Source organism: Rhinoraja longicauda, chromosome 42, assembly GCF_053455715.1.
Source record: "Rhinoraja longicauda isolate Sanriku21f chromosome 42, sRhiLon1.1, whole genome shotgun sequence".
In the NCBI taxonomy this organism is placed as follows: Eukaryota; Metazoa; Chordata; class Chondrichthyes; order Rajiformes; family Arhynchobatidae; genus Rhinoraja; species Rhinoraja longicauda.
In genome coordinates, this window is record NC_135994.1 from 7,003,512 (window position 1) to 7,027,690 (window position 24,179).

Below are 24,179 nucleotides of genomic sequence, written 5' to 3' on the forward strand. Positions count from 1 at the left end.
CAGCCTCCTGGTTTCCGCCGAGCCTACAGCTCTCCCCTCTACAGTAACCAGCAGTTCGCCTGCATCAAGGAGCTTCTCCCATTCTGTAAGTGCAAAATTAGACATTAATGCATCGTGTATAGACACAAAATGCTGGAGTAACTCAGCGGGACAGGCAGCATCTCTGGAGAGAGCAAATGGGTGACGTTTTGGGTCGAGACCCATTCCTTCTCTCCAGAAATGCTGCCTGTCCCGCTGAGTTACTCCAGCATTTTGTGTCTGTCTTCGGTGTAAACCAGCATCTGCAGTTCCTTCCTACACATTAATGCACTGTGTGTTTGCTTGCGGGATGTTCGAACAAGAGGCGTTTATGACAGTGGATGATATCTGGTTTAATCAGCCCAAGCTATTTGCTGCAGCAGTTTATGAGAGCAAATGATGGGCCAAAATATCCAACCAAGTGTATCTGTAGTGTTACTTTTGAGTGGCTTGAAAATGGCCCTGTAGCACTGAAGGATCCACATTTAACAGAGACTGTACCTTCTACGCCACGCCACTGACTCTGGCACCCAACCGGGTTAAGCAGCCCATGTTGCCCTTCTCCACACTCCCTTGAAAGAAGAGCTGTGTAGGCATTTTGGGAATCCCAAGCTGCCGTTTCATAAAGCACCTGAGCAATGTCTGGCTGGATATACGTTGGAATATCGTGTGGACAGGTGTGAGGTCATCCACCTTGGTTGGAAAATATAGAAGGATAGAGCATTTATTTAAAGGATGAGGGATTGAACGGAGTTGGTATTTGGAGGAACCCACATGCACACATTCGGGCAGCACACGTGGCACAGCTGGTAGCACCGTTGCCTCACAGCGCCTGGGACCCGGGTTCGATCCTGACCACGGGTGCTGTCTGTGTGGCGTTTGCATGTTCTGTCTGTGACTGCGTGGGTTTCCTCCGGGTGTTCTAGTTTCCTCCCACATCCCAACGACATGCGGGTTTGTAGGTTAATTGGCTTCTGTCAATTGCCTCTAGTGTGTAGGGAGTAGATGAGAAAGTGGGATAACATAGAACTAGTGTGATGGTTGGCCTGGACTCTGGGCTGAAGGGCTAGTTTCTATGCTGTATCTTTCAATTCAATCAATCCCTGAAAGTTAACCCGTCGGTACAACAAACAGCTAGGAAGGTAGCAATAAGTTTATCTTTAGTCCATGAGGATTTGGGTAAAAGAGCCAAAATATGTTATTGGAATAATGTAGGGCAGATGATTGTGACGTCGTCAAATGTGAGTCCTCCATTTTAATAGGAAGAATAGAGGATTATTTAAATTATGCAAGGCCATTAAACATTGGAGTGAAAAGATCAGGGTACCCTCATACAGAAACACATGAAGTTTGCATGCAGGTAGAGAAGTCACAAGGAGGGTCCTTCCATACTGTCCGACATTGGACTTTGTCTCTGGAACTGATGCGCTACAATGCTGACAAACATATTCTGCACTCTATATCTTCCGCTTTGCTTTACCTATTGTACTTGAATTTGGACTGATTGTGTCTATGTATGGTATATCAGATCTGTTTGGATAGCATGCAAAACAAAGCTTTTCACTGTACCGTGATGTATGTGGAAATAATAAACCTAAACCGAAATAGAAGGCTGGCCACAGGAACATTGTGCCACATGATAGAATTTTAGACCTTGTGTCTCCACGTTGTAAAAGGGATCACAGGCATTGATGATGGGGCAACAATATACAAGGACGATCCCAGGACTGTGAGGCTGTTAGGGTATACCAAGCTGGTTGGGGCACTCCTCTCAGGAACATGAGAGATTCAGGTCTGCAGAATAATTAAAGAACTGAGAGAAAAGGTTCTACTGGTGGGGAGTAACAGATACAATAAAAGACTTGGAACTCTAAGTCTTTATCCCCAGAGACTGGGAAGAATATGGAAGTTCCTACTACCAATATGGACTTGGACGCAGGGTGGATGATGGATGTGCTTGAGACCTTGGGTGAGCTGCCATTAATAGGATGGGAGGGGGCTTGTGGTGTGTGAAAACATTAACACAGACCCGTCGGGCTGATTGGCCAGCTGCCCTGCTGTGTTCAGTAACTCAGACTCAGGAGGGCTGGTTTAACGTTCTGTTCTTCTCCATCAGCTGTCGCAAACCGGTCAGACCCTGTTTACGAGACCCTCAGGACGGGCGTGGTGATGGCGAATCGCGAGAGGAAGAAGAACTCGGAGGACAAAAAGAATGTGAGTGGGAAGCCCTGTGAAGGAGGGGGGGGTCGCGGGGGACGGGGCTGAAATTGTGCTCCCCTGCACCGGCATCGCGGGAGTATGCCAGGGGCAGTGGGAGCCAAAAGCTCGGGGTTCTTCGCGAGAGCCCCGTGTTTTCTGAAGGATGAGGGAGGAGTGCGGAGCCGCTGGGGAGAGGCGCAAACAAGGCTTCTTCTGTTTTAATGCGCCAGCCCTTGCAAACTGCGCAATGTCAGCAGGAGACCTCAAGCTGAAGGCACAGCAGCAACAGGAAGTAGCGTTCTCTTTGTATTGGTGTTGACCAGTCTCTGTTTTGCCTTTTGACCCTCCGTGACCCTTGGTAGGCGGCATTCGGTCTGTTAACCCTTGCGTTTGAGCTGGCAACTGTTTCCAGGGCAAGGTTGACCCACACATTTTAGTGGTCCACGTCCTGCAGCAAGGGAAGCAGCTGTCGCCAGAGAAGGTGGCTGAAGCCTTGAAATCCCCCAAGCTCAGGACGGGCGTGGTCCTGGGGGGGGGGGGGGTGGGGAGGACCTGAGAATTGGCAACATTGGCAACATTGTCATCTCTGCAGACGATCCTGGGCTGGCACTGCCCTGCATAAAGTGATGAGGGTTCCTGCGAACTTCAGTTCGCACTCTGTGCCCACCTTGGCACTGCTTCTAACCTGCTCTGACGAAGAGCCGCCAAGGCAGCAGAGGACTATCACTGCGCCAGCTCTGGAACCAGTGAGGCAGCAGCTCTACCACCTGCGCCAACCAAACTTCGGTGCTGGAATGGAGTCACATTTGGGTAAAACAAGGTGGGGCCTGTTTGTCTTTCGAACTATTAAACAGCAGCATAATAACATCCTCGGCTAGCCCGGTGGGGGGGGTCCAGTGATCTGTGGGACTCTCCACTGAGGTCACTGCAGGATACTGAGAATCTTTTCATTTACATCTTCTGGCAGCCATGGTGGCATTTGATTACCTGTCCAGTACCCTAACGAACCTTTGTAAGACCTTCACACTGCCCTCTCCAGAGCAAGCTCCATTATGGTCAACCCCCAGCAACACATTTGTGGACCTGGACTTCACAACATCCACCTTTTTGGTTCTCGAAGGTCTCCTGTCCCAGGAGTGCTCACACTTGCCCTTGCACTGACCAGAACATTGAGCACTGACCTTCAGTGATGCAACAAGGAACTGCAGATGCGGGTTTACCAAAAAAGGCATGAAGTGCTGGAGTAACTCAGTGGGTCAGGCCGCATCTGTGGAGAACGTGGATGGGTGACGTTGCGGGTGGGGACCCTTCTTCCGCTTCTTCAGGAACACCTGATGGTTGGCACGGACACGGTGGGCCAAAGGGCCTGATTCTGTACGCTCGCTGATTCTTTCCAAGATCGGACTTTTCAGTGACTTGGAAGTTGTAAGATGGCGCCAGAATGTGGCGATTCTCTGCGTGCTGTACAAGAAGAGGATCTGTTTTACCCATGTGTATAAGGATTTGACTGGATAGCACGCAGAACAAACTTTTCACTGTCTCGGTACATGTGACAATAATAAACGAACTGATCTAAATTAAACTATCTTTGACACTCACGAATGGCTTCTGCTGGGCAGCTCCTGCCTGGCCCTGGTTCTAGGTCTCGCACCTGAGTGCGGTCTTTGGGTGGACTTTAGGCCAATGGCAGCACTCGCCAGCACTTGTTCATCATGTGCTGTGGAATTGTAGGAAAATGGACTAGGAGAGACTTTGCTCAGCGCTCAAAAGGGACAAGGAGTGGGAGGCCAACACATTTTGGTTGCGTGTCCAGAGTGTTGGCATTAGGCCTAAGCCTCTCTCCAACTGGGCCTTTACATTAGAGTCGGGGAAGAAGGTCTGTCAGAATAAGACCATGACCACAGTCCTTGTCTTGATAGAAGCCCAAGAACAGATGGGACACATGGACGCCACACAAATCTTTCATGGGCCCATTACAATGAGTGACAGGGTTTTGGGGAGGGGACAGGAATAGGGTTAGGGTGCTGTAAAGGTCAGAAAATGCCCCAGGAAAGCCATTAGTTCTGCGTATGGCAGAGGTTTTTGTGCGTGTACATCATTGCAGGCAGATAAACAAACAAACAGAGGCTGAGCGGACACCTGATAGAAGTATACAAAATGACGAGAGGCATAGACAGGGTTGACAGTCACAACCTTTTTCCCAGGGGGGAAATGTCAAAGACTGGAGGGTTGAAGCTGAGAGGGTGAGAGTTTAATGGAGATGCAAGTCTTTTTACACAGAGGGTGGTGGGTGCCTGGAACATGCAGCCGGGAATGGTGGTGGAGACGGATACGATGGCATTTAAGAGGCTTTTAGATAGGCACATGGATATGCAGGGAACGGAGGGACATGGGTTCACCTGTAGGAAGAAGAGGTTCGTTTAACTTGGCATGGACATTGTGGCCAAAGGGCCTGTTTTTATGCTCTCTGGATCTCTGCTCTATTGGGTGTTGAGCGAGCAGGGGGCAAAATTGTTGGATTTTCTTGAAGCTTTGCAGCAACTCCCAAAACAAGGGAGTGCTTTCCCCAGAGCCGGGTGCATCTAGGCAGGGCATCGTGCTTCTCCAATGCTTCAGCTGGGAGCCCTTGATACCCGAGCACCTGTCAATGCAAAGGGACAAGGAAGCCCGACGTGCAAAGTGCCGGCCATTGGTGCGGGAGCGCAATTTCAGCCCCACGGTGTGCAAGTTGGTGGAGCGGACGTCCCGGGTAACTCTGTCACTCTTTCCTGTGCTTTGCAGCCTGCGCAAATGGTTGATGAAGAACTTGATATCCCCAAGCCCGGCGAGGAGCTCGGGTCTGGAGGTAGGTGTCAGGGCAGCGGCAGCGGCAGCACCGCACGTGAAACACCGCCTATGTTGGGATGAGTGTGAGAGGTTTCCCATCTAACAGGTTGCATTGCTCCCCCCCCCCCCCCCCCACCCTACCCCCAGCAGTTGCCACAATACCTAGCCGACACAGAGAGAGGTCGCAGCAGGGTCACTGAGATGGGTTACTCACCATTCAATCATCTGCTTGAGTTTCCCTGTGGCCTTCCCGTAGGAGAAAATGATTCCCCTTCAAACCTCCAGCAGAAATAGTTGCAAAATTCAACTTGGGTGGGGGTGCAGGGCAGGTGATATCTGGTTGCTTGCCCCTCTTCCTGTGTGCACCATCTCTTAACGTTGCAGCTGGTTGAGGTGGTTGGGCAGAGAAAAGGGAACCCATCCATGCCCATCCACTCTTCACTCCTTCCCTCCTCCAATATTCAGCTCCCAAAAGTCTGCAAAATTCATGTGGAGAGAAGCAGGGGAGACCCCACTGGCCTGAACTACAGCACATCCCATCTCCACCCCTCCGCCGCCTAGCTTACAGTGTGGTTGCACCTCTTGGCTAGACGTGGCTAGATATTACTGGCAACTGCTGGACTTGAGGGTTTAACTAACCTACAACAAAGATTACTGTCAACAGGAAAAGATGAAGGCTGATGAGGGAGAGTTCTTTGTTCAAAAGGCAGGCATAAGTGGAAGAGTGAACAAAGCTGGGGCGTGGGGAGGCACATGGGGCCATCTTAATGCCCCCACAGTGTCACTTCCAAATTCTGATACTTCCAAATCCCCAGTGATTGAAAGGAATTCAGTAAATCCCATTCAGTGGAATGGTTTATTTATTAAATGGTGCTCTGTATTTTTTGGAGAGCAGGTTCAGTCTAATTGTTTTGAGTCTCCTCATTCTTCCACAAATTACGGAGAGGAACTGACTGCTACCAATGAGCGGGGCAGATTCCATGGAGCACGACTGTGATGTTGGTTTGGGTCTTTGTCTCACGAGACCGAGCTTTTTCTGGTGATCTGAACACCTTGGAAGTAACGTGGATTTTTTGTTGTTTTTTTTTGCAGTTGGAGAGGCAGCAGACAAAAAGGACAAGAATAATCCAGATGAAGCAAAGGTAAGTCTAGGAGTCGGCCATATTGGTGAGGTCAGTGGCATGCATGTGAAGGTCATCTTCACAGATGAGAAGAGGTTGACCATCCTGGATTACAGAGAGGGAAATGGTCAAAAAGCAAAACTTCTCTCCTCATCTCTCAACGTTGCCTTTGCTGATGAGTCAAGCTGAACATAGGCCAGCACAGTGGGGCAGCCTCACATCCCCAGCGACTGTGGGTTCAATCCTGACCTCCGGTGCTGTATGTGTGGAGTTTCACAGGCTTCTGTAAACTTCCCCCTGTGTGTGGGTGAGGGGTAAAATCTGGGGGTTGGGGAGAATAAAATGAGATTAGTGTAAATGGGTGCAGGGCTTGGTGGATCGAAGGGCTTCTTTCCATGTTAGAACATAGAATAAGCACAGTACAGCACAGGAACAGGCCCTTCAGCGCACAATGTCTCGCTGTTGGTGCTGTGCCAACCTCCATTGGTTATGGCCTGCCAGTGCAGATGCCAGTGGCACCCAGGCGTGATTCAACCATTGTCTGATGTGACGGATGTGCAGCACATGGGACCAAGGTCAGATCTGGCTGGGGATGGAGGGGGGGATATTAGAGGAAGAGGGTTGGTTGATGGGGGGTGCTGCGTCGTTCCCGTGAGTGTTTGGACCGATGGACCAAGAGCACTGGATGGGAGTGCGTCCAGTGTGGAGATGGACCATTCGGGAACAAATTCTGCAAACAATTAATTCTCCACACAGTGAGTTGACATCTAGAGCGGCCTCCTGTCCAAGGAGTTGGATCACTGGGGGTTATGTGACTGAGATTGCTAAATGTTGGTTTGATAAGCGTGGTAAGCGCGATTGAAGTGTGTGTGTGGGGCAGGATCTCATCAGCTCATGGAGACGGAGGCTCCAAAATGGCTCTGGGTCCCAGATTCTGAAGTTTGCATTCAATAGATAGGCAGCACGTCACCAGTCTTCAGACACCATGAGGTGGCAGATCTCCTGGCACCAGTTGCTGGCTTGTTGTTCACCCCTGCCACCAGCCCGTAGTTGAGAGCAGAATATTGGCGTGGACTGTGTGGAACTAGTTTGTCCAGCGGACGAATGCTTTTGGCAGCTGATGCTTGCAGTATGATGTGATGTGGTGTGGAGCAGAAGAACAATTTTGTGTTTATTTCTGAGCCTGGGCTGATCTCTGTCAGAGTTGGCTGAGGGGAGAAGAGGAATCCAGAACCAGCAGCATAGTCAGAGGATGAAGGGTTGTGCATTTCACACGTAGATGGGGAGAATTCTCTACTTTCAGAGCACCGACAATCTTTGGACTTCTCTTAGATGGACGCACAAAGCTGGAGTAACTCAGCGGGACATGCAGCATCTCTCGAGAAAAGGAATAGGTGACGTTTCGGGTCGAGACCTTTCTTCAGACGGACCCACATCCAATCTGAAGAAGAGTCTCGACTTGAAATGTCACCTATTTTTTCCAGAGATGTTAGGGGTGTTTGTAAATCCAGTGTTCATAACCCAGGGGAAACCTGTAAAGGGCATTCATGCAAATATTTGGTTTGCTAATGGTGCTAATGTTCTGAAGCAAAAATTTTGACCATCGCTTTCTCTTTGGACAGAACAAAAAGCCACAGCCGGGGATGCGAGGCGGTTTCTCCCAGACTCACTATTTTGTGGCGATGTACAGATACAAAGCCCAAGAGAAGGATGATCTTGATTTCCAGTAAGTGGCACCCTGGGATGTCATCTGTTTGAGAGGAGACACCGAGAGAGATGAGTGACTCACTGCAGGGCCGTTTTTACAGCATTATGGGCCCCCGGGCAAAGCAGTGTACTGGGGCCCCTACCGTTACTCTCCCCCACCCCCCTTTCCCTACCAGCCCCCCCCCTGTCGTGCCGGCGAAAAGCACTTACCGAAAAGCACTTAGCGATGGACTTAGGGTGCTACATTGTTGCGAAAAGCACTTACAGATCGCTGTGAGATGCACTTAGGGACCGAAAATGTTGCGAAAAAAGCACTTATTGAACCTACATTTTTAAAGTAGTATTTATTTATTGCAAGTCACTTAACATACACAGATCAGCATGGGGCCCCTATGCTCATGGGGCCCCGGGCAAGTGCCCATCAGGCCCATGCGTTAAGACGGCCCTGACTCACTGTGTTTACTTAGATAATGCACACCCCACAACGATGAGATGAGAATAAGCAATTTGGATTTTTTAAAGAATGTAAGTATGAAATCTGAAATATAGAACACAGAACCATACAGCACAGGAAGAGGCCCTTCAGCCCACAATGTCTGTGTTGAACAGGATGCATAGTTAAACTAATCCCCTCTGCCTGCACATGATCCACGTCCCTCCATTGCCTGCATATCCATGTGCCTATCTAAAAGCCCCTTAAACACCACTATCGTATCTGCCTCCACCACCACCCCTGGCAGCGCGTTCCAGGCACCCACCACCCTCTGTGTCAAAAGCTTGCTCTACACATCTCCTTTAAACTTTGTTCCTCTCATCTTAAATATATGCCCTCTAATCTTTGCCATTTCCACCCTGGGAAAAGGTTCTGACTGTCTACCCTATCTACGCCTTTAATAATTTTATCAACTTCTGATGGGTCTCCCCTCAGCGTCCGGCGCTCCAGAGAAATCCGATCCAGGTTTGTCCAACCTCTCCCAGAAATAAAAACAAGTAATGCTGGACACACTCGGGAGTCTGGGCAGCATCCGTGAAGAAAGAAACATCATAATCGCCACACAGCCCACGTTTACTGGGAGATGACTCACTCTCCCTCTCACACCTGGGTGCTATGTTTGTGTGTCATGTCTGGGTATGAATTTAAATGAATGAGGTTTAATTTCAGACTTTACACTTGAAACGCGAGCTCTGTTTCTTTCTCCACATGTGCTGCCTGCCCTGCTGAGTGTTTCCCAGCATATTCATATTTCATCTTTACACCATCTGCAGTATTTTGCGTTTTGCTGAAGTGCGGAGGTGTTTTAGGTTTGGCCTCGGAGCTCTCGCCTTCTGTGTGTTCATTGACTGAGGACTGGATGAAACCACAGCTTCTTTGTGCTGACTGCTAGTCCAGGTCCTGAGAAACACCAGGGGGACCGAGGGCATGTCTCCCACAGATGCCAGGAGAAATATGTAGAGGTGTTTGGGTTCTTCTACCGTTCCCTTTCAACACTATCTCCCAGTTCCTGAAAGAATGATGGTGCTTAGTTATTTATTAATGCACAAAGGAGGCCATTCAGCCCATTGGGTCCATACTAGCTCACAGGGGAGCAATCCCAGTCATCGAATAACCCTTCTCGGTACTTTCCCTGTTGCTCTGCACGTTATTCTCTCTTACACACCCCCTTTCCCCCACACATTCGGAACAATTTACAGAGGCCAGTGAAGCTCCCCGCACCCCTTTGGCATTTGGAGGAAATGGTGCAGCTGGGAGGAATCCACGCGGTTACAGAGAGAACGTGCAAACTCCACACAGACAGCACTGGAGATCAGGATTGAACCTGTGTCTCTTGAGCTGTGAGGCAGTAAATCTACTGGCTGCTTCACTCCAGGAGTCGCTGCCTCAAAAAGGCAGCCAGCGTGTTCAGAGACACACACCACCCTGGCCACGCTCTCATTCCACCCCTGCCATCGGAAAGAAGGTACAGGAGCCTGAAAACTGTAACGTCCAGGTTCAGGAACAGCTTCTTCCCTACCACCATCAGGCTGTTAAACACCACAACCTCAAATAAGCTCCGAACTACATCGACTTGGTGACAATTTTTTTGTCTTTGTGCTATTATTGTTTGTTAGTTTTATATATTGTTAGTATATATAGCATAATTCGTGTGTATGTGTGTTTATATAATATATACGCTAACAATACTATATATACATACAGTATATCCCACCCCTTGACAGGTGCCATTGTAACAAGATAACCAATGTTATGCACTTCACCTGTCAGTGGTCATAATGTTTTGGCTGATCGGTGTATACTGAGCTTCCTTTTTTGTTGTTTATTCAGTTTAGTTTTGTCACGTGTACCGAGGTACAGTGAAAAGCTTTTGTTGCGTGCTAACCAGTCAGCAGAAAGACAATACATGATTACAATCAATTAAGTTATAGTGTATAGATAAATGATAAGGAAATAACGTTCCGTGCAAGGCAAAGCCAGTAAAGTCCAGTCAAGGATAGTCCGAGGATAAAGAGGCACTGCTCTCTGGATGTGGTGTTATTAATTACAGAGTATTATGTTTTCATATACATTGTGCTGCTGCAAGTAAAAATCTCATTGTTCCGTTTCAGGACATATGACAATAAACCACTCTCGACTGTACTGCCCATACAGAGTAAAGGACCGTTTTGACTAAGTGGGGTAGTTGAAGGGGGGAGGTCATGAAGTGAAACTTCTAAAGTAAACCCCCAACAAGAATCAGCTCTCTCAGGCACATAGGAATGGTGGAGCAGGTGCTTTTGTGTAATAGCATAAAGGCACGCTTTGGAGATCGGTCAATGTCAGGCCTTGTTCAGTAACACAATCTTCTGCCTTTCTGTTACAGTGCAGGCGACAGGATAACTGTCTTTGACGACTCCAATGAGGAATGGTGGAAGGTGAGTGCTGTAGAGGGGTGCAGTGTCAGCCATGGCTGCTTCTGCACCACCCACAATCCATATAAATAAACATCACATCCCTGAACTGAAATGGTGTTGCACCGTTTTAGCACTGAATGCATCGAGGCCTTGATGCAAATTCCAATGCATGGTATTTTATCTGGTGTTGGTTTATTATTGTCACGTGAACTGAGATACAGTGAAACACTTTGCATGTTAAATCATACCGTACATGAGTACATCGGGTAGTGCAAAAAGAGAAATGATACAGAGTGCAGAATAGAGTTTTACAGGTAAAAAGAAAGTGTGGATAAATGAAAGTGCAAGGGCCACAACAAGGTGGGTTGAATGATTGGGAATGTGTCCCTAGCATATGAGAGGTCTATTCAAGGGTCTGAGCACAGCAGGGAAGAGACTGTTCTTGAGTCCGATGACCATGCTTTCAAGCTTTTGTATCTTCTGCCTGGTGGGAGAGCAGAGAAGAGAGTCCACTGGTTATACCTTTGCTAACAATAGTCTGTGAAACTATCAAAAGCCTTTTGAAAGTCTCAACATGAACAGCAGTACTCACAATCTCTCTCTTTATCAAAGATCTCCATTATTCATTAAACAGAATTTTCTTCAACAAATCTGTCATTTACTCACCAAAAACTTCCAAGAGCCTATTAATTTGGTCTCAGATTATTGCCGCTAAAGGTTCTCACACTCTTAAAGTGCTGCCAATCTGTTCAACCTCTCTCCTTCCCGCCCTTTATTGTAACATTCCCTTCCTCAATGATGAAACCTCAGCCGTGCCCTCTTGCATCAGCAAGAAAACCTTTCCGTTCCCCAATATGCCCAATCTTTCCTTTGACTACCCTTTTGTTAATTGTGTTCAGAAATGATTTAAGTTAGTCTCTCCTCATCAGCTTTTTCTGGCCCGCTGTTGGCTTCTTTCAATTCACCTTTATACGTACAGAGACCCAAAACGTTCTCCAGATATAGAAGACTGCTGTGCAAAGGGGAGCCATTGTACTAGGCTAATGCAAGCCTTGGTTAGACTCCACTTGGAACATTGTAAATGGTTCAGGGCACCACACCTTAGAGAGGATATATTGGGGTTGCAGAGAGTGCAGTGTGGATCAACTAATACCTGGTCTCCTCTGTGTCTAACCCAGACACCCTTCTATTTCAGGGTAAAATTGGAGAGAAGTCTGGATATTTCCCAGCAAACTACATCATCAGAGTGCGTGCAGGAGAGCGTGTTCATAAAGTAATCAGGTCATTCGTTGGCAACAAGGAGATGGGCCAGATTACCCTGAAGAAGGATCAGGTGGGTTAAGTGGGGAGTGTGTGAGGAGCCAGAACACAAATGGTAGAGCCTCTGCCTCACAGCTCCAGAGACCTGGGTTTGATCCTGACCTCAAAAGCTCTCTGTGTGGAGTTTGCACGTTCTCCCTGTGACCACATGGGTGCCTCCAGGTGCTCCAGTTTCCTCCCACATCCCCAAAGACGTGCGGGTTTGTAGATTCATTAAGTTTAATTTTTAGACATACAACGTGGAAACAGTCCCATCAGCCCACCAAGTCAATGCTGACCATCGATCACCCATTCACACTAGTTCACACTAGTCACAGTGTGACTGCTTTTCCTGTGATTTAAACTGCAAATCAAATTTAGTATCTGATCAGTTTAACCAATTCACTGCCAAGATTTTTTTCCACTTGTACTATCTGAGCCGGGTATGCTCGGGGGTGGCACTGAACATGTTAAGCAGCAGATTTTACCTCCTCCAGATACAGAGACATTATACAACTTCCAAAACAAATCGTTAATGGGAGGAATAAAATGACAGCGTGGTGTGGGAAGGAGGAGGGGATGAGAATTAAAAATAGAAAATACTGGAAACACTCAGCTGGTCAGGCAGTGTCTATGGAGAGAGAAAGAGAGTTAATGTTTCAGGTCTGGGATCATGGGTTGGGTATGAGGAGGTTGGGAATGGGCAGGCAAATGTTCGCGAGTTTTTCCCATCCAATAACTGGTAAAAGCAGCAAATAGGATGTCTATGGATTTAAAGGACAATTAGTTCACTTCTGGAAGGAGAATGGTGGGTGTATGGAACGAACTGCCAGAGGAGGTCGTTGAAGTAGGTACTATAACAACATTTCAAAGATTTAGACAGGTACATGAATAGGAAAGGTTTAGAGGGATATGGGCCAAATGCAGGCAGGTGGGACTAATGTAGATGGGACATCTTGGGCAGGGGCAAGTTGAAGCACCTGTTTCCATGCTATATGACTATGAGAAGAGATTGAGGGAAATAATGGGAAGAAGGGGACTTATGTATGAGAAGAAATCGATTTAACATGCATAATGGCTGTTCCAATTCCTAAAGCTGCTTTATCAGGGAACTTGCAATAGCGCTCACCATTATAGTGCTCAGCACAAGTGTTACCCCATCTCTCCTCTGCGAGTCATCGAGTGTTGGACAGGAGACTAGGCCAAGCAGCAAATGCCCAGGTGCCAAGCTTGCTGCCATGCTACGGGAGATCAAGGGGACTTGCTGCATGAAAGGGAGAAAGTAATACAGGAAGGGGTGTAGAAGCAAGGAACTGCAGATGCCGGTTAATACACCAAAAGACACAAAGTGCCGGAATAACTCAGTGGGTCAGACAGCATCTCTGGAGAACACGGTTAGGTGATGTTTTGGGTAGAGACTTGAAGCTTCACCAATCCATGTTCCCCACAGATGCTGCCTGACCCGCTGAGTTACTCCAGCACTCTGTGAAACGTCACCTATCCATGTCCTCCAGAGATGCTGCCTGACCCGCTGAGTTACTCCAGCACTCTGTGAAACGTCACCTATCCATGTTCTCCAGAGATGCTGCCTGACCCGCTGAGTTACTCCAGCACTCTGTGAAAAGTCACCTATCCATGTCCTCCAGAGATGCTGCCTGACCCGCTGAGTTACTCCAGCACTCTGTGTCCTTTCAAGAAGCAATGGATCCGGGGCTGTCTTGTTTGTAGCACCCATTTGATAGCAAGGCTGAGATAACAGGTAAATCAGATCTGCCTAACCCATTTCCCTTCAATCCGTAACAGATTGTGGTGCAGAAGGGAGAGGAGGTCAACGGCTACATCAAAGTGTTCACAGGCAGGAAAGTGGGAATGTTCCCCATTGACTTCCTGGAGGAAATCTGAGCACGTGCAGAAACCAGGAGAAGCCTGGAGATGGTGGTTCCAAGTCCGTGCAAGCGCCCAACCTCCCCGCGTGTGAAGAAACTGTCTCCACCTGTCCGTGTGGAAGAAACATATTTCATGGTTGTACCTGAACCAGTGGGAGTGAATCTTCTAGACAAAGCTGGAGGACTGTTGCTACGGAGATCTAAGCATACCTTGGTGTGTTAGGGAAACTTTATTTTGAAGATAAAAGATAAAAGAATAGCTGATTTTATTTGTGTACTTAGCGTAGCACAAATTTGCCATCTTGTGTGAGACTTCTTGGTGTTAATTTATGCTTTTATTTGCAGGAATTTGGATGAAAATATTTGAGGTAAATGGTGGCTGTAAATGTGCATGATCCATGCCCACAATGTCAGGGGTTTCTGGAATGCATTCATCATTGTTACCAAATGACAAAATGATGGATTTTTCGAGTATGGCTTATTGACTAGGCCAGCTCCAATGATTAAATTAAGAACTACAATGACAGGGTGCCACGCCAGAGTCGGGACTGGAATGAGGGCCAGGAGACTTCATTCATGGCAGAGTCTGTAGCCTTTAATGCTAACGAAATTCTGCTGGGGCTTTCTCTACCCAAAGAGTTTAATTTCCATTTCAACAATCTGTGACTCTTGGCTAGGGAAACATTCCAGTCTTGAACCTGATACCCGGACAGCTGCTGTAACAGATAGAACATGGGGATGTGACATGCTGTTAACTGCGAGGGCGAGTGTAATGGATTTTTCCCTTGGCCTCAGGAAGATGTTTCCCAAAAGGAAATGAGGAGAGAGTAGCTGTAATTATAGTTTTGCCAGCAGACACCCTCTGAGGGAAGGAATGGGTTGTGTCTTTATCTGCAGCTACAGATCAGTTGTGGGGACCTGAGAGAGGCCATTTTCCAGCCCTCAGCACAGGCCGTTGATCGAATGACACACGAGGTAAATGGATACTAAGGTATGACTAGACTAAGCATATTTCATTGTGAGCTATTTCTGTGAAGGAGTCGATAGGGAATTGGAGACAAGTCAGGAATATAGTGCAGGTGGAGTGGGACTGTTCAGAGCTCTTGGTGTGTGTGTGTACGTATGTGTGTGCGCATGCACACACACTCTATCCTTGAACACACTTACTGTCATTAGCTATCGGCAATGACTTTTCATTATTTTCTGCTATTTTTGGGTCAATTCTGCAGGCTACAATTAATTTTGATGCTGAAATATTTCAGTTTTGCTGTGATAGATTTATTTTTAGCTGCGTCCAATTTGAATATACATCCCCTATCCCGACGGGCCTAGTTCACTTCACCAGGTGTGGGCATCACTGGCAATGCCAGCATTTATTGCCCACCCCTCACTGCCTCTTGAACTGAGGAGACAGCTCGCCAGGCAAGGTGGGTCTGACCGGATAAGGGCAGATTTCCACGACCGAAGGTCATAAGTGACCCAGACAAGTTTTTACAACAATCTGGTGGTTTCATGATTATCGTTATTATATATTTTTAAAATTCCAGATATATTAAATTATGTGCATTTCAATTCCATAGATCTGTGTTGGGATTTGAACTTGTGCCTCAAGGTCAACAGGTCAGAAGTCTGGCTGTTAGTCCAGTAAATTGACTGCTACACTACCACACGCCTTGAGGTATTATTGCCTTTATCTATCCCATTTTATACATCAGTGATATACTTCTTCTCAAAGGACCTTTAATAATGTTTCTCACAGTCCTCTCCCTTCCACTCCAGATATTCATGTTGCTTCTCCCTTGTCCTCGGTTGTGGTCCCCTGTGCAAATGTGGGCCGAATGGCTCCTTTGAGTACTTCTTTGTTCAATGTTCAAAGTGATGGCTCAATTGTCCCTTGCTGCATCTCATTGTTAAATCCATCATTCACTCTGCCCTTTTGGGGTATATATTTCTTCCCTGTTAGAAAACTGCACATTTCACAGTGTTATGTTTCAGTGCCAGCAGTTGTCCAATCTTGAAATGCTCGCACATTACACTGCAAAAGCAGCCACAGGCTGTGGTGCATTTAGGTACGTCATGAGCTTCAGAAAACTCTGACGGCACTTGTCAGGCTCATGGCTCTCCTCTGCACTGGCCCCAAAGTCTGGATGTTCTTCCAAAGTCACAGTGACGTCACCCTGCCCAGCACTCCAGAGGCTGCATAGATCTTTGGTCAGTTTGAGTGAGAAATCCCCGCGATGGAAAACAATGGTAAGACATTTGAAGTGGAGGAGTGCAGAGGGGCATGAGGAGAGGACAGGACAACAGCATCAGTCTGGATCAGTCCAAGGAGAGATGGGACATAGAAACATAGAAAATAGGTGCAGGAGTAGGCCATTCGGCCCTTCGAGCCTGCACCGCCATTCAATATGATCATGGCTGATCATCCAACTCAGTATCCCGTACCTGCCTTCTCTCCATACCCCCTGATCCCTTTAGCCACAAGGGCCACATCTAACTCCCTCTTAAATATAGCCAACGAACTGGCCTCAACTACCCTCTGTGGCAGAGAATTCCACAGACTCACCACTCTGTGAAGAAATGTTTTCTCATCTCGGTCCTAATCTCGGTCCTAAAAGACTTCCCCCTTATTCTTAAGCTGTGACCCCTGGTTCTGGACTCCCCCAACATCGGGAACAATCTTCCCGCATCTAGCCTGTCCAACCCCTTAAGAATTTTATATGTTTCAATAAGATCCCCCCTCAGTCTTCTAAATTCCAGCGAGTATAAGCCTAGTATATACAGTCTTTCTTCATATGAAAGTCCTGCCATCCCAGGGATCAATCTGGTGAACCTTCTCTGGTGTCAAACATGTCCCCTGGTGGAGCAAACCTCAATGGTTCCTGTCTGCAATTGTTTGGGTGCCTCATGACACTGAGACTTGGTGAGGAGGGAGCCCGATCATGCATTGACTACTCAGACATCTCTGTCCTGTTTACAATTTACAAGTGCCTCTTTTCCATCTAATGTCCAGTAGCTTACAACAATATTCCACTGAGCTGGGTCTCAAACTCAAACTTGACCCGAAACATCATCTATTCCTTTTCTCCACACATGCTGCCTGACCTGCGGAGTTACTCCAGTAATTTGTGTCTATATTGGGTTCAAACCTTGCCATTCTCTCTTTCTACAATCCTACGGTACGATACGATAGAACTTTGTTTATCCCAGGAGGGAAATTGATCTGCCAACAGTCATAAAACACAAGTTACTTGAAATGTGAAATTAAAGTGTGGAGTGGAAATGATTGGGGGATGTGCAAAGATTTTTTGGGGGGGGGGGGGGGGTGCGGAAGGTCAGTCAGTCTCCGTCTACCCCACGACAGAAGGGGGAGGGGTTGTACAGTTTGATAGCCACAGGGAAGAAGGATCTCCTGTGGCGTTCGTTCTGTGCTGCATCTTGGTGGAACCAGTCTGTTGCTGAAGGTGCTCCTCAGGTTGACCGGTGTGTCACGGAGGGGGTGAGCTGTATTGTCCGGGATGCTCCACAGTTTGAGGAGCATCCTCCCCTCCAAGACCACCTCCCGTGAATCCAACTCCAACTCCAACTCCGCCCCCAGGGCAGAGCCAGCCTTCTTGATGAGTTTGTCGATCCTGTTGGCTTGACTGTGTCTTCCGAGTGAACAGCTTACTCGACCTCTTGTCACCTGGAAATATAGATAACTGCTAATTCAAATTAGTTTATTGTCCTATACCACAGGTGCGATGAAATTCCTTGTTCACATGAAGCTCACAGAGTAAACAATACACATTCAGTGTGTAGGAAGGAAATCCAGATGCTGGTTTACACCGTAGACACAAAAATGCTGAAGTAACTCAGTAGTTCAGGCAGCATCCCTGGAGAGAAGGGATGGGTGACGAAGGGTCTCTACCCGAAACGTCGCCTTTTCCATCCCCTTTCCCACCACCCCCCAAACTAACCAGCAGTCTGTGAGCTTCCCAGAACATAGAAACATAGGTGCAAGAGTAGGCCATTCGGCCCTTTGAGCCTGTACGCACCGCCATTCAATATGATCATGGCTGATCATCCAACTCAGTATCCCGTACCTGCCTTCTCTCCATACCCCCTGATCCCTTTAGCCACAAGGGCCACATCTAACTCCCTCTTAAATATAGCCAATGAACTGGCCTCAACTACCTTCTGTGGCAGAGAATTCCACAGACTCACCACTCTCTGTGTGAAGAAATGTTTTCTCATCTCGGTCCTAAAAGACTTCTCCCTTATCCTTAAGCTGTGACCCCTGGTTCTGGACTTCCCCAACATCGGGAACAATCTTCCTGCATCTAGCCTCTCCAACCCCTTAAGAATTTTATATGTTTCTATAAGATCCCCCCCTCAGTCTTCTAAATTCCAGCGAGTACAAGCCTAACATGACCGCTCTCCAGGGGAACCTTTTAGTTCAACACCTAAGGCCCATGTTTCTTGAGTGCCTTCACCATCTACCCCCTCCCATTTCCCTCTCTCTCTCGTCTCCACTTTCCCCAGACTCTGTCACTTCCATCTCACCCCCTCGCGATTGCCCCCTCGCCCCTTGTCCTGCTCCCTTCTCCCCACTCTCCTGAGCCTCCTTCTTTCGCCTTCCCTCCCTCACTGTCTCTGCCACTTCTCTCCCTCCCTCCCCCTCTGCTCCTCCCATCCCCCCCCCCCCCCGGCCCGCTCTCCCTGATGCGGACGGGGCATAGCAAGGGGCAGGGTTTGCAGCACTCCCTCCCCTGGGATGGCGTGGGCACTCCGCCCAGTGAAACCAGAGCTGTTGCTTTTGGTCGTCCTGTGGGGTGGAACAACGACGAGCGCTGCAGCTGCGCCTGTCACTCTGCGGGACTGTTTAACCCATTCTCCGCAGTCTGCGCTAAAGCCCGGAGTGAGCGGCGTGCTGACCGCCCAGCTACAGTACAGCTGGCAGCTACTCGGCCCGCGGCTCTGGTCTAGGGATTAACACAGGCAGGAGACACAACTGCACGGGGAGTGAGTGGGACTCGTTCTCCCCTTGACCAGCCGCTTAGCCATTCCAATAAACCTTGACTCCTATGTGGACAAAACGTGCATCCTTGAACTCAAGCAATGGCTCTTTTGAGGCTATAAGAAAATAACTGCAGATGCTGGTACAAATCGAAGGTATTTATTCACAAAATGCTGGAGTAACTCAGCGGGTCAGGCAGCATCTCGGGAGAGAAGGAATGGGTGACGTTTCGGGTCGAGACCCTTCTTCAGTCTTTTGAGGCTGGTGGTTTGGCACAGAACCCCCAAAAATGGACAGTGGCGCAGATGGTAGCGTCGCTGCCTCACAGCGCCAGAGACCCGGGTTCGATCCTCACTACGGGTGCTGTCTGTGTGGAGTTTGTACCTTCTCCCCGTGACCTGCGTGGGTTTTCTCCGGGTGCTCTGGTTTCCTCCCACATCCCAAAGAAGTACGTTTGTAGGCTAATTGGTGTAAATTGTAAATTGCCCCAAGTGTCGGGAGTGGATGAGAAAGTGTCTATAACATAGAACTAGTGTGAACGTGATCGATGGCTGGTATGGACCCGGTGGGCCGAAGGGCCTGTTTCCATGCTGTATCTCTAAACTAAACTAAACAAGGGTTAAATCAAGTTGAGAGTGTTTAATTGTCAATATGCACCGGGACCAGAACAATGAGACTCTTACTTGCTGCATCTTTAGTTCAAGAGTAGGGTTGCCAATTGTCCCGTATTAGCCGGGACATACTGTATTTTAGGCTAAATTGGTTTGTCCCATGTGGGACCGCCCTTGTCCTGTATTAGGTCCAGGGGGTGCGGTAGGCCTGGACGCTGTAGGTCCGGACAGTGTAGGTCCGGAGGCCCGGGCACGGTCTAACAGTCTGCGTAGCAATCCGCCTCCCGGTCCAGGCGGCCGCCATTTGTGGAGTGGGAGCACGTGGCTGCTGGCTGGGTGAGGTCACGCGGGGCGGTGACGTCACCTTGTCCCGTATTTGGGAGTGAGATAGTTGGCAACCCCTATTCAAGAGCCTGATAGTTGCTAGGAAGAAGCTGTTCTTGAACTTGGAGGTCACGGTCCAAGTTCATTCTTCCTGATGGCAGCAACAAGATGAGAGCGTGGCCAGGGTGGAGTAGGTCTTTCATGATATGAGCTGCCTTCTTGAGGTAGCGCTTTCCTGTTAATCCCTTCGATGGTGGGGAGGTCAATACCTGTGATGGACCAGGCAGTGTCCACCATTTTCTGCAGCCTCCTTCGTTCCTGGGTGTTCAAGTTATTGAACCAGGCCGTGATACAACTAGTCAGTATGCTCTCCCCTGTACACCTGTAGAAGGTTGACGTGCCGAACCTCCGCAAATATCTCAGGAAGTAAAGGCACTGAGGAGCTTTGTGATTGCATCATATCATATCATATATATACAGCCGGAAACAGGCCTTTTCGGCCCACCAAGTCCGTGCAGCCCAGCGATCCCCGTACATTAACACTATCCCACACCCAATAGGGACAATCTACATTTACCCAGCCAATTAACCTACATACCTGTACATCTTTGGAGTTCAGCACTAAATAGGGGTGCCAACTATCTCACTCCCAAATAATGGACAAGGTGACGTCACCGACCCGCGCCCCACGTGACCTCACCCAGCCAACGGCCACATGCTCCCCCTCCACCAATGGTGGTTGCCCGGGCCGGAAGGCAGGGTGCTACGCAACTTCCGTTAGGCAGCGCCCGGGGCTCCGGGCCTACACTGTCTGGGCCTATGGCATCCGGGCCTACAGTGTCTGGGCCTACAATGGCCCCTGGGCCTAATACGGGACAAGGGCAGTCCCAATTTAGCCCAAAATAAGGGATGTCCCGGCTAATACGGGACAGTTGGCAACCCTAGCAGTAATGAAACTCAAAAACAAACTGCGGATATTACAAAGCTGAAATAAAAGCAGAAAACGCAGGAAATCCTCATAGTTCAGGCAGCACCTGTGGAAAAAAACAAAGGCAATATTTCTGGAAGGTAATCTTTGGCTGCTTCTGTCTATAGATGCTACCTGACCTGCTGAGGACTTCCAGCATTCGCTGGCAATACACAACATTGTATAAGTTCCAGGAGCAGAATAAGGCCATTCAGCCCATCAAGTCTACTCCGCCATTCAATCATGGCGAATCTATCTATCCCTCCTAACCCCTTTTTCATGCCTTCTACCCATAACCCCTGACACCCATACTAATCAAGAATCTATCAATCTCCACCTTAAAAATATCCACTGACTTGGCCTCCACAGCCGTCTGTGACAATGAGTTCCACAGATTCACCACCCTCTGACTACAGAAATTCCTCCTCATCTTTCTAAAGGTATGCCCTTTATTTCTGAGGCTGTGGCCTCTTGTTCTAGACTCTCCCACTAGTGGAGTTGAGAGAGAAAGATAGATCAGCCATGATTGAATGGCAGAGTAGACTTGATGGGCCGAATTCTGCTCCTAGAACTTATGAACAGTAGAAACATCCTCTCCACATCCACTCTATCCAGGCCTTTCACTATTCGGTAAGTTTCAATGAGTCCCCCCCCCCCCCCCCCCCCCCCCCTTCGTCTTATAAACTCCAGCGAGTACAGGCCCAGTTACAGTGGATACAGGCCCTTCGGCCCAACTTGCCCCACACCGGGCCAACATGTCCCAGCTGCACTAGTCCCACCTGCCCGCGTTTGGCCCATATCCCTCCCAAACCTGTCCTACACATGTACCTGTCAATTGTTTCTTAAATGTTGCGATAGTACCTGCCACAACCACCTCCTCTGGCAGCTCGTTCCATTCACCCACCATTAGGGACGGTAATTTTTGTTTTTGAAGTTGTGTTTAGTTTATTGCCACATGTACCGAGGTACAGTGAAAAACATTTGTTGCGTGCTGAATGGAGCAGACCATGGGTGCGTGGTGAGCATTGAGTGAGCCCCCCCCTGGCCCAAGGCAGTAATACTGCTGACACCAACACACTCTTTACCACATGGCCACTCTGCCTGTAACTCACAGCACCCAATATCCGAGTGTCCCCTTTCTGCACACCGAGTTCATTGTTCTGGTGAAATGGATAACTCCCAGAGGAACCCATGCGGCAACACGGGCATCATTTGTACCATGACGTCAGAGCCAGCGTTCCTGGCCAACTGGCTAAATGCAGAGGGCCACAGCTGCGATCTCTTCTCAACCACCACCTGTCCATCACATCAAACCCCAGGATTATCGGGGCTATTCTGGCTGAGTGCGATCAGATATCCCACTGCCAGATTGAGGCAGTGACACGACCGAGGATTAATGGGCCATTTTGCAGTTGCTGTTGGGTTCATCACATCCCCAAACGCGACTTCCAAAATAGTTTGTTCGCTGCCATCTTTCAGGAGAGTGTGCAACTTGTCGATATATTCAGAAACACGCAGCATTATGGATTAACGTCACACCACTGCTTGGGGAGGCTTATTTGACAGCAATTCTTTCCCCCCCCGCCTCCCCCCCAATCATCTTGTTGTTTACAACAACAGCTTGCATTTACAGGGTGCCTTGAAGGTAGTAAAAATGTCACAGGGCACTCCACACTTTAGAGAGACACAAAATGCTGGAGTAACTCACGGAGCATCTCTGGATAGAAGGATTGGGTGACGTTTCGGGTCTAGACCCCTCTTCAGACTGAGAGTCAGGGGAGAGGGGAGACACGGAGATACAGAAACATAGAAACATAGAAAATAGGTGCAGGAGTAGGCCATTCGGCCCTTCGAGCCTGTACGCACCGCCATTCAATGTGATCATGGCTGATCATCCAACTCAGTATCCCGTATCTGCCTTCTCTCCATACCCCCTGATCCCTTTAGCCACAAGGGCCACATCTAACTCCCTCTTAAATATAGCCAATGAACTGGCCTCAACTGGAAGGGTATGGAAGGGTAAGGTGTGAAAACGAGAGATTAAAGGGGACGAAGCTCAAGGTATATAGACAATAGACAATAGGTGCAGGAGTAGGCCATTCAGGCTTTCGAGCCAGCACCGCCATTCAATGCGATCATGGCTGATCACTCAATCAGTACCCCGTTCCTGCCTTCTCCCCATACCCCCTCACTCCGCTATCCTTAAGAGCTCTATCCAGCTCTCTCTTGAAAGCATCCAACGAACTGGCCTCCACTGCCTTCCACTGCCTTTCAACATACGACAGTCCCGCCATTCCGGGAATTAACCTAGCGAACCTATGCTGCACGCCCTCCATAGCAAGAATATCCTTCCTCAAATACATTGGGGAAGCTTGGGAAGATGACAATGAGGCATATAAAGCAGGGGGTGTTAAATTCATACGTTCCAGGAGGAGAATTAGGCCATTCGACCCATCAGGTCTACTCTGCTATCCATCATGGCTGATCTATCTTTCCCTCTCAACCCCATTCTCCTGCCTTCTCCCACGACACCCTGATAGGCATGTGGCCAATGAGAGAGAGAGAGAGAGAGAGAGAGAGAGAGAGGAGAGAGAGGAGGAGAGAGAGAGAGAGAGAGAGAGAGAGAGAGAGAGAGAGAGAGAGAGAGAGAGAGAGAAAGAGAGAGAAAAGAAAAAAAAAGAAAAAAAAAAAGAGCTTATGGGAGGGAATTTGAGACCTCAGGCGCCTTGTAGCTGAAGCTAAAACCAGGAATGATCGAGAGTCCTGACTTGGTTTATTTGTCCAGTCGGGTCTCTGGAGCTGAGAGACAGCAGCACTACTTGCTGCATCCACTGTGTTGCTTCACACTGTTAAGGTGAAGTTAGTTTAGAGATACAGCCCAGAAACAGGGTCTTCAGCCCATTGGGTCCGTGCTGACCAGCGATCCCCACACACCAACACTATCCTACACACACTGGGGACAATTTACTATGTTTGGTAGAGGTTACCCAAAGTTGGAGAATTTAATGTTCGTATCGCTGGGGTGTAAGCTACCCAAGCGGAATATGAGGTGCTGTTCCTCCAGTTTGTGTGTGGCCTCACTCTGGCATTTCTACATCTTTAGCAGAGCTATCTAGTTGCTCCCCCCCCTCCCCCCAACTTCCCCCACAGCCACACACTTTATATTCCTTCTCAAGTATTTATCCACTTCACTGTAGTTTAGAGATACAGCGCGGAAACAGGGTCCAGCCCACCGAGTCCACGCCTACCAGCGATCCCCGCACACTAACACTATCCTACACGCACTAGGGACAGTTTGCAATTTCACCAAGCCAATTAGCCTGCAAACCTGTA

The 24,179-nt window shown here is 48.5% G+C and overlaps 1 protein-coding gene across 1 annotated transcript in view; it reads left to right on the plus strand.

Annotated features, from left to right (window-relative positions):
* Positions 1–13,961, plus strand: part of stac3 (SH3 and cysteine rich domain 3) — a 31,104-nt gene extending 17,143 nt beyond the window's left edge. The window contains exons 4-11 of the mRNA XM_078431367.1: positions 4–85; positions 2,135–2,232; positions 4,999–5,062; positions 6,136–6,185; positions 7,787–7,890; positions 10,730–10,781; positions 11,956–12,093; positions 13,863–13,961. Coding sequence (XP_078287493.1) covers positions 4–85; positions 2,135–2,232; positions 4,999–5,062; positions 6,136–6,185; positions 7,787–7,890; positions 10,730–10,781; positions 11,956–12,093; positions 13,863–13,961 — 687 coding nt within the window. The remainder of the gene's footprint in view (positions 1–3; positions 86–2,134; positions 2,233–4,998; positions 5,063–6,135; positions 6,186–7,786; positions 7,891–10,729; positions 10,782–11,955; positions 12,094–13,862) is intronic.
* The last annotated feature ends 10,218 nt before the right edge of the window (positions 13,962–24,179 follow it).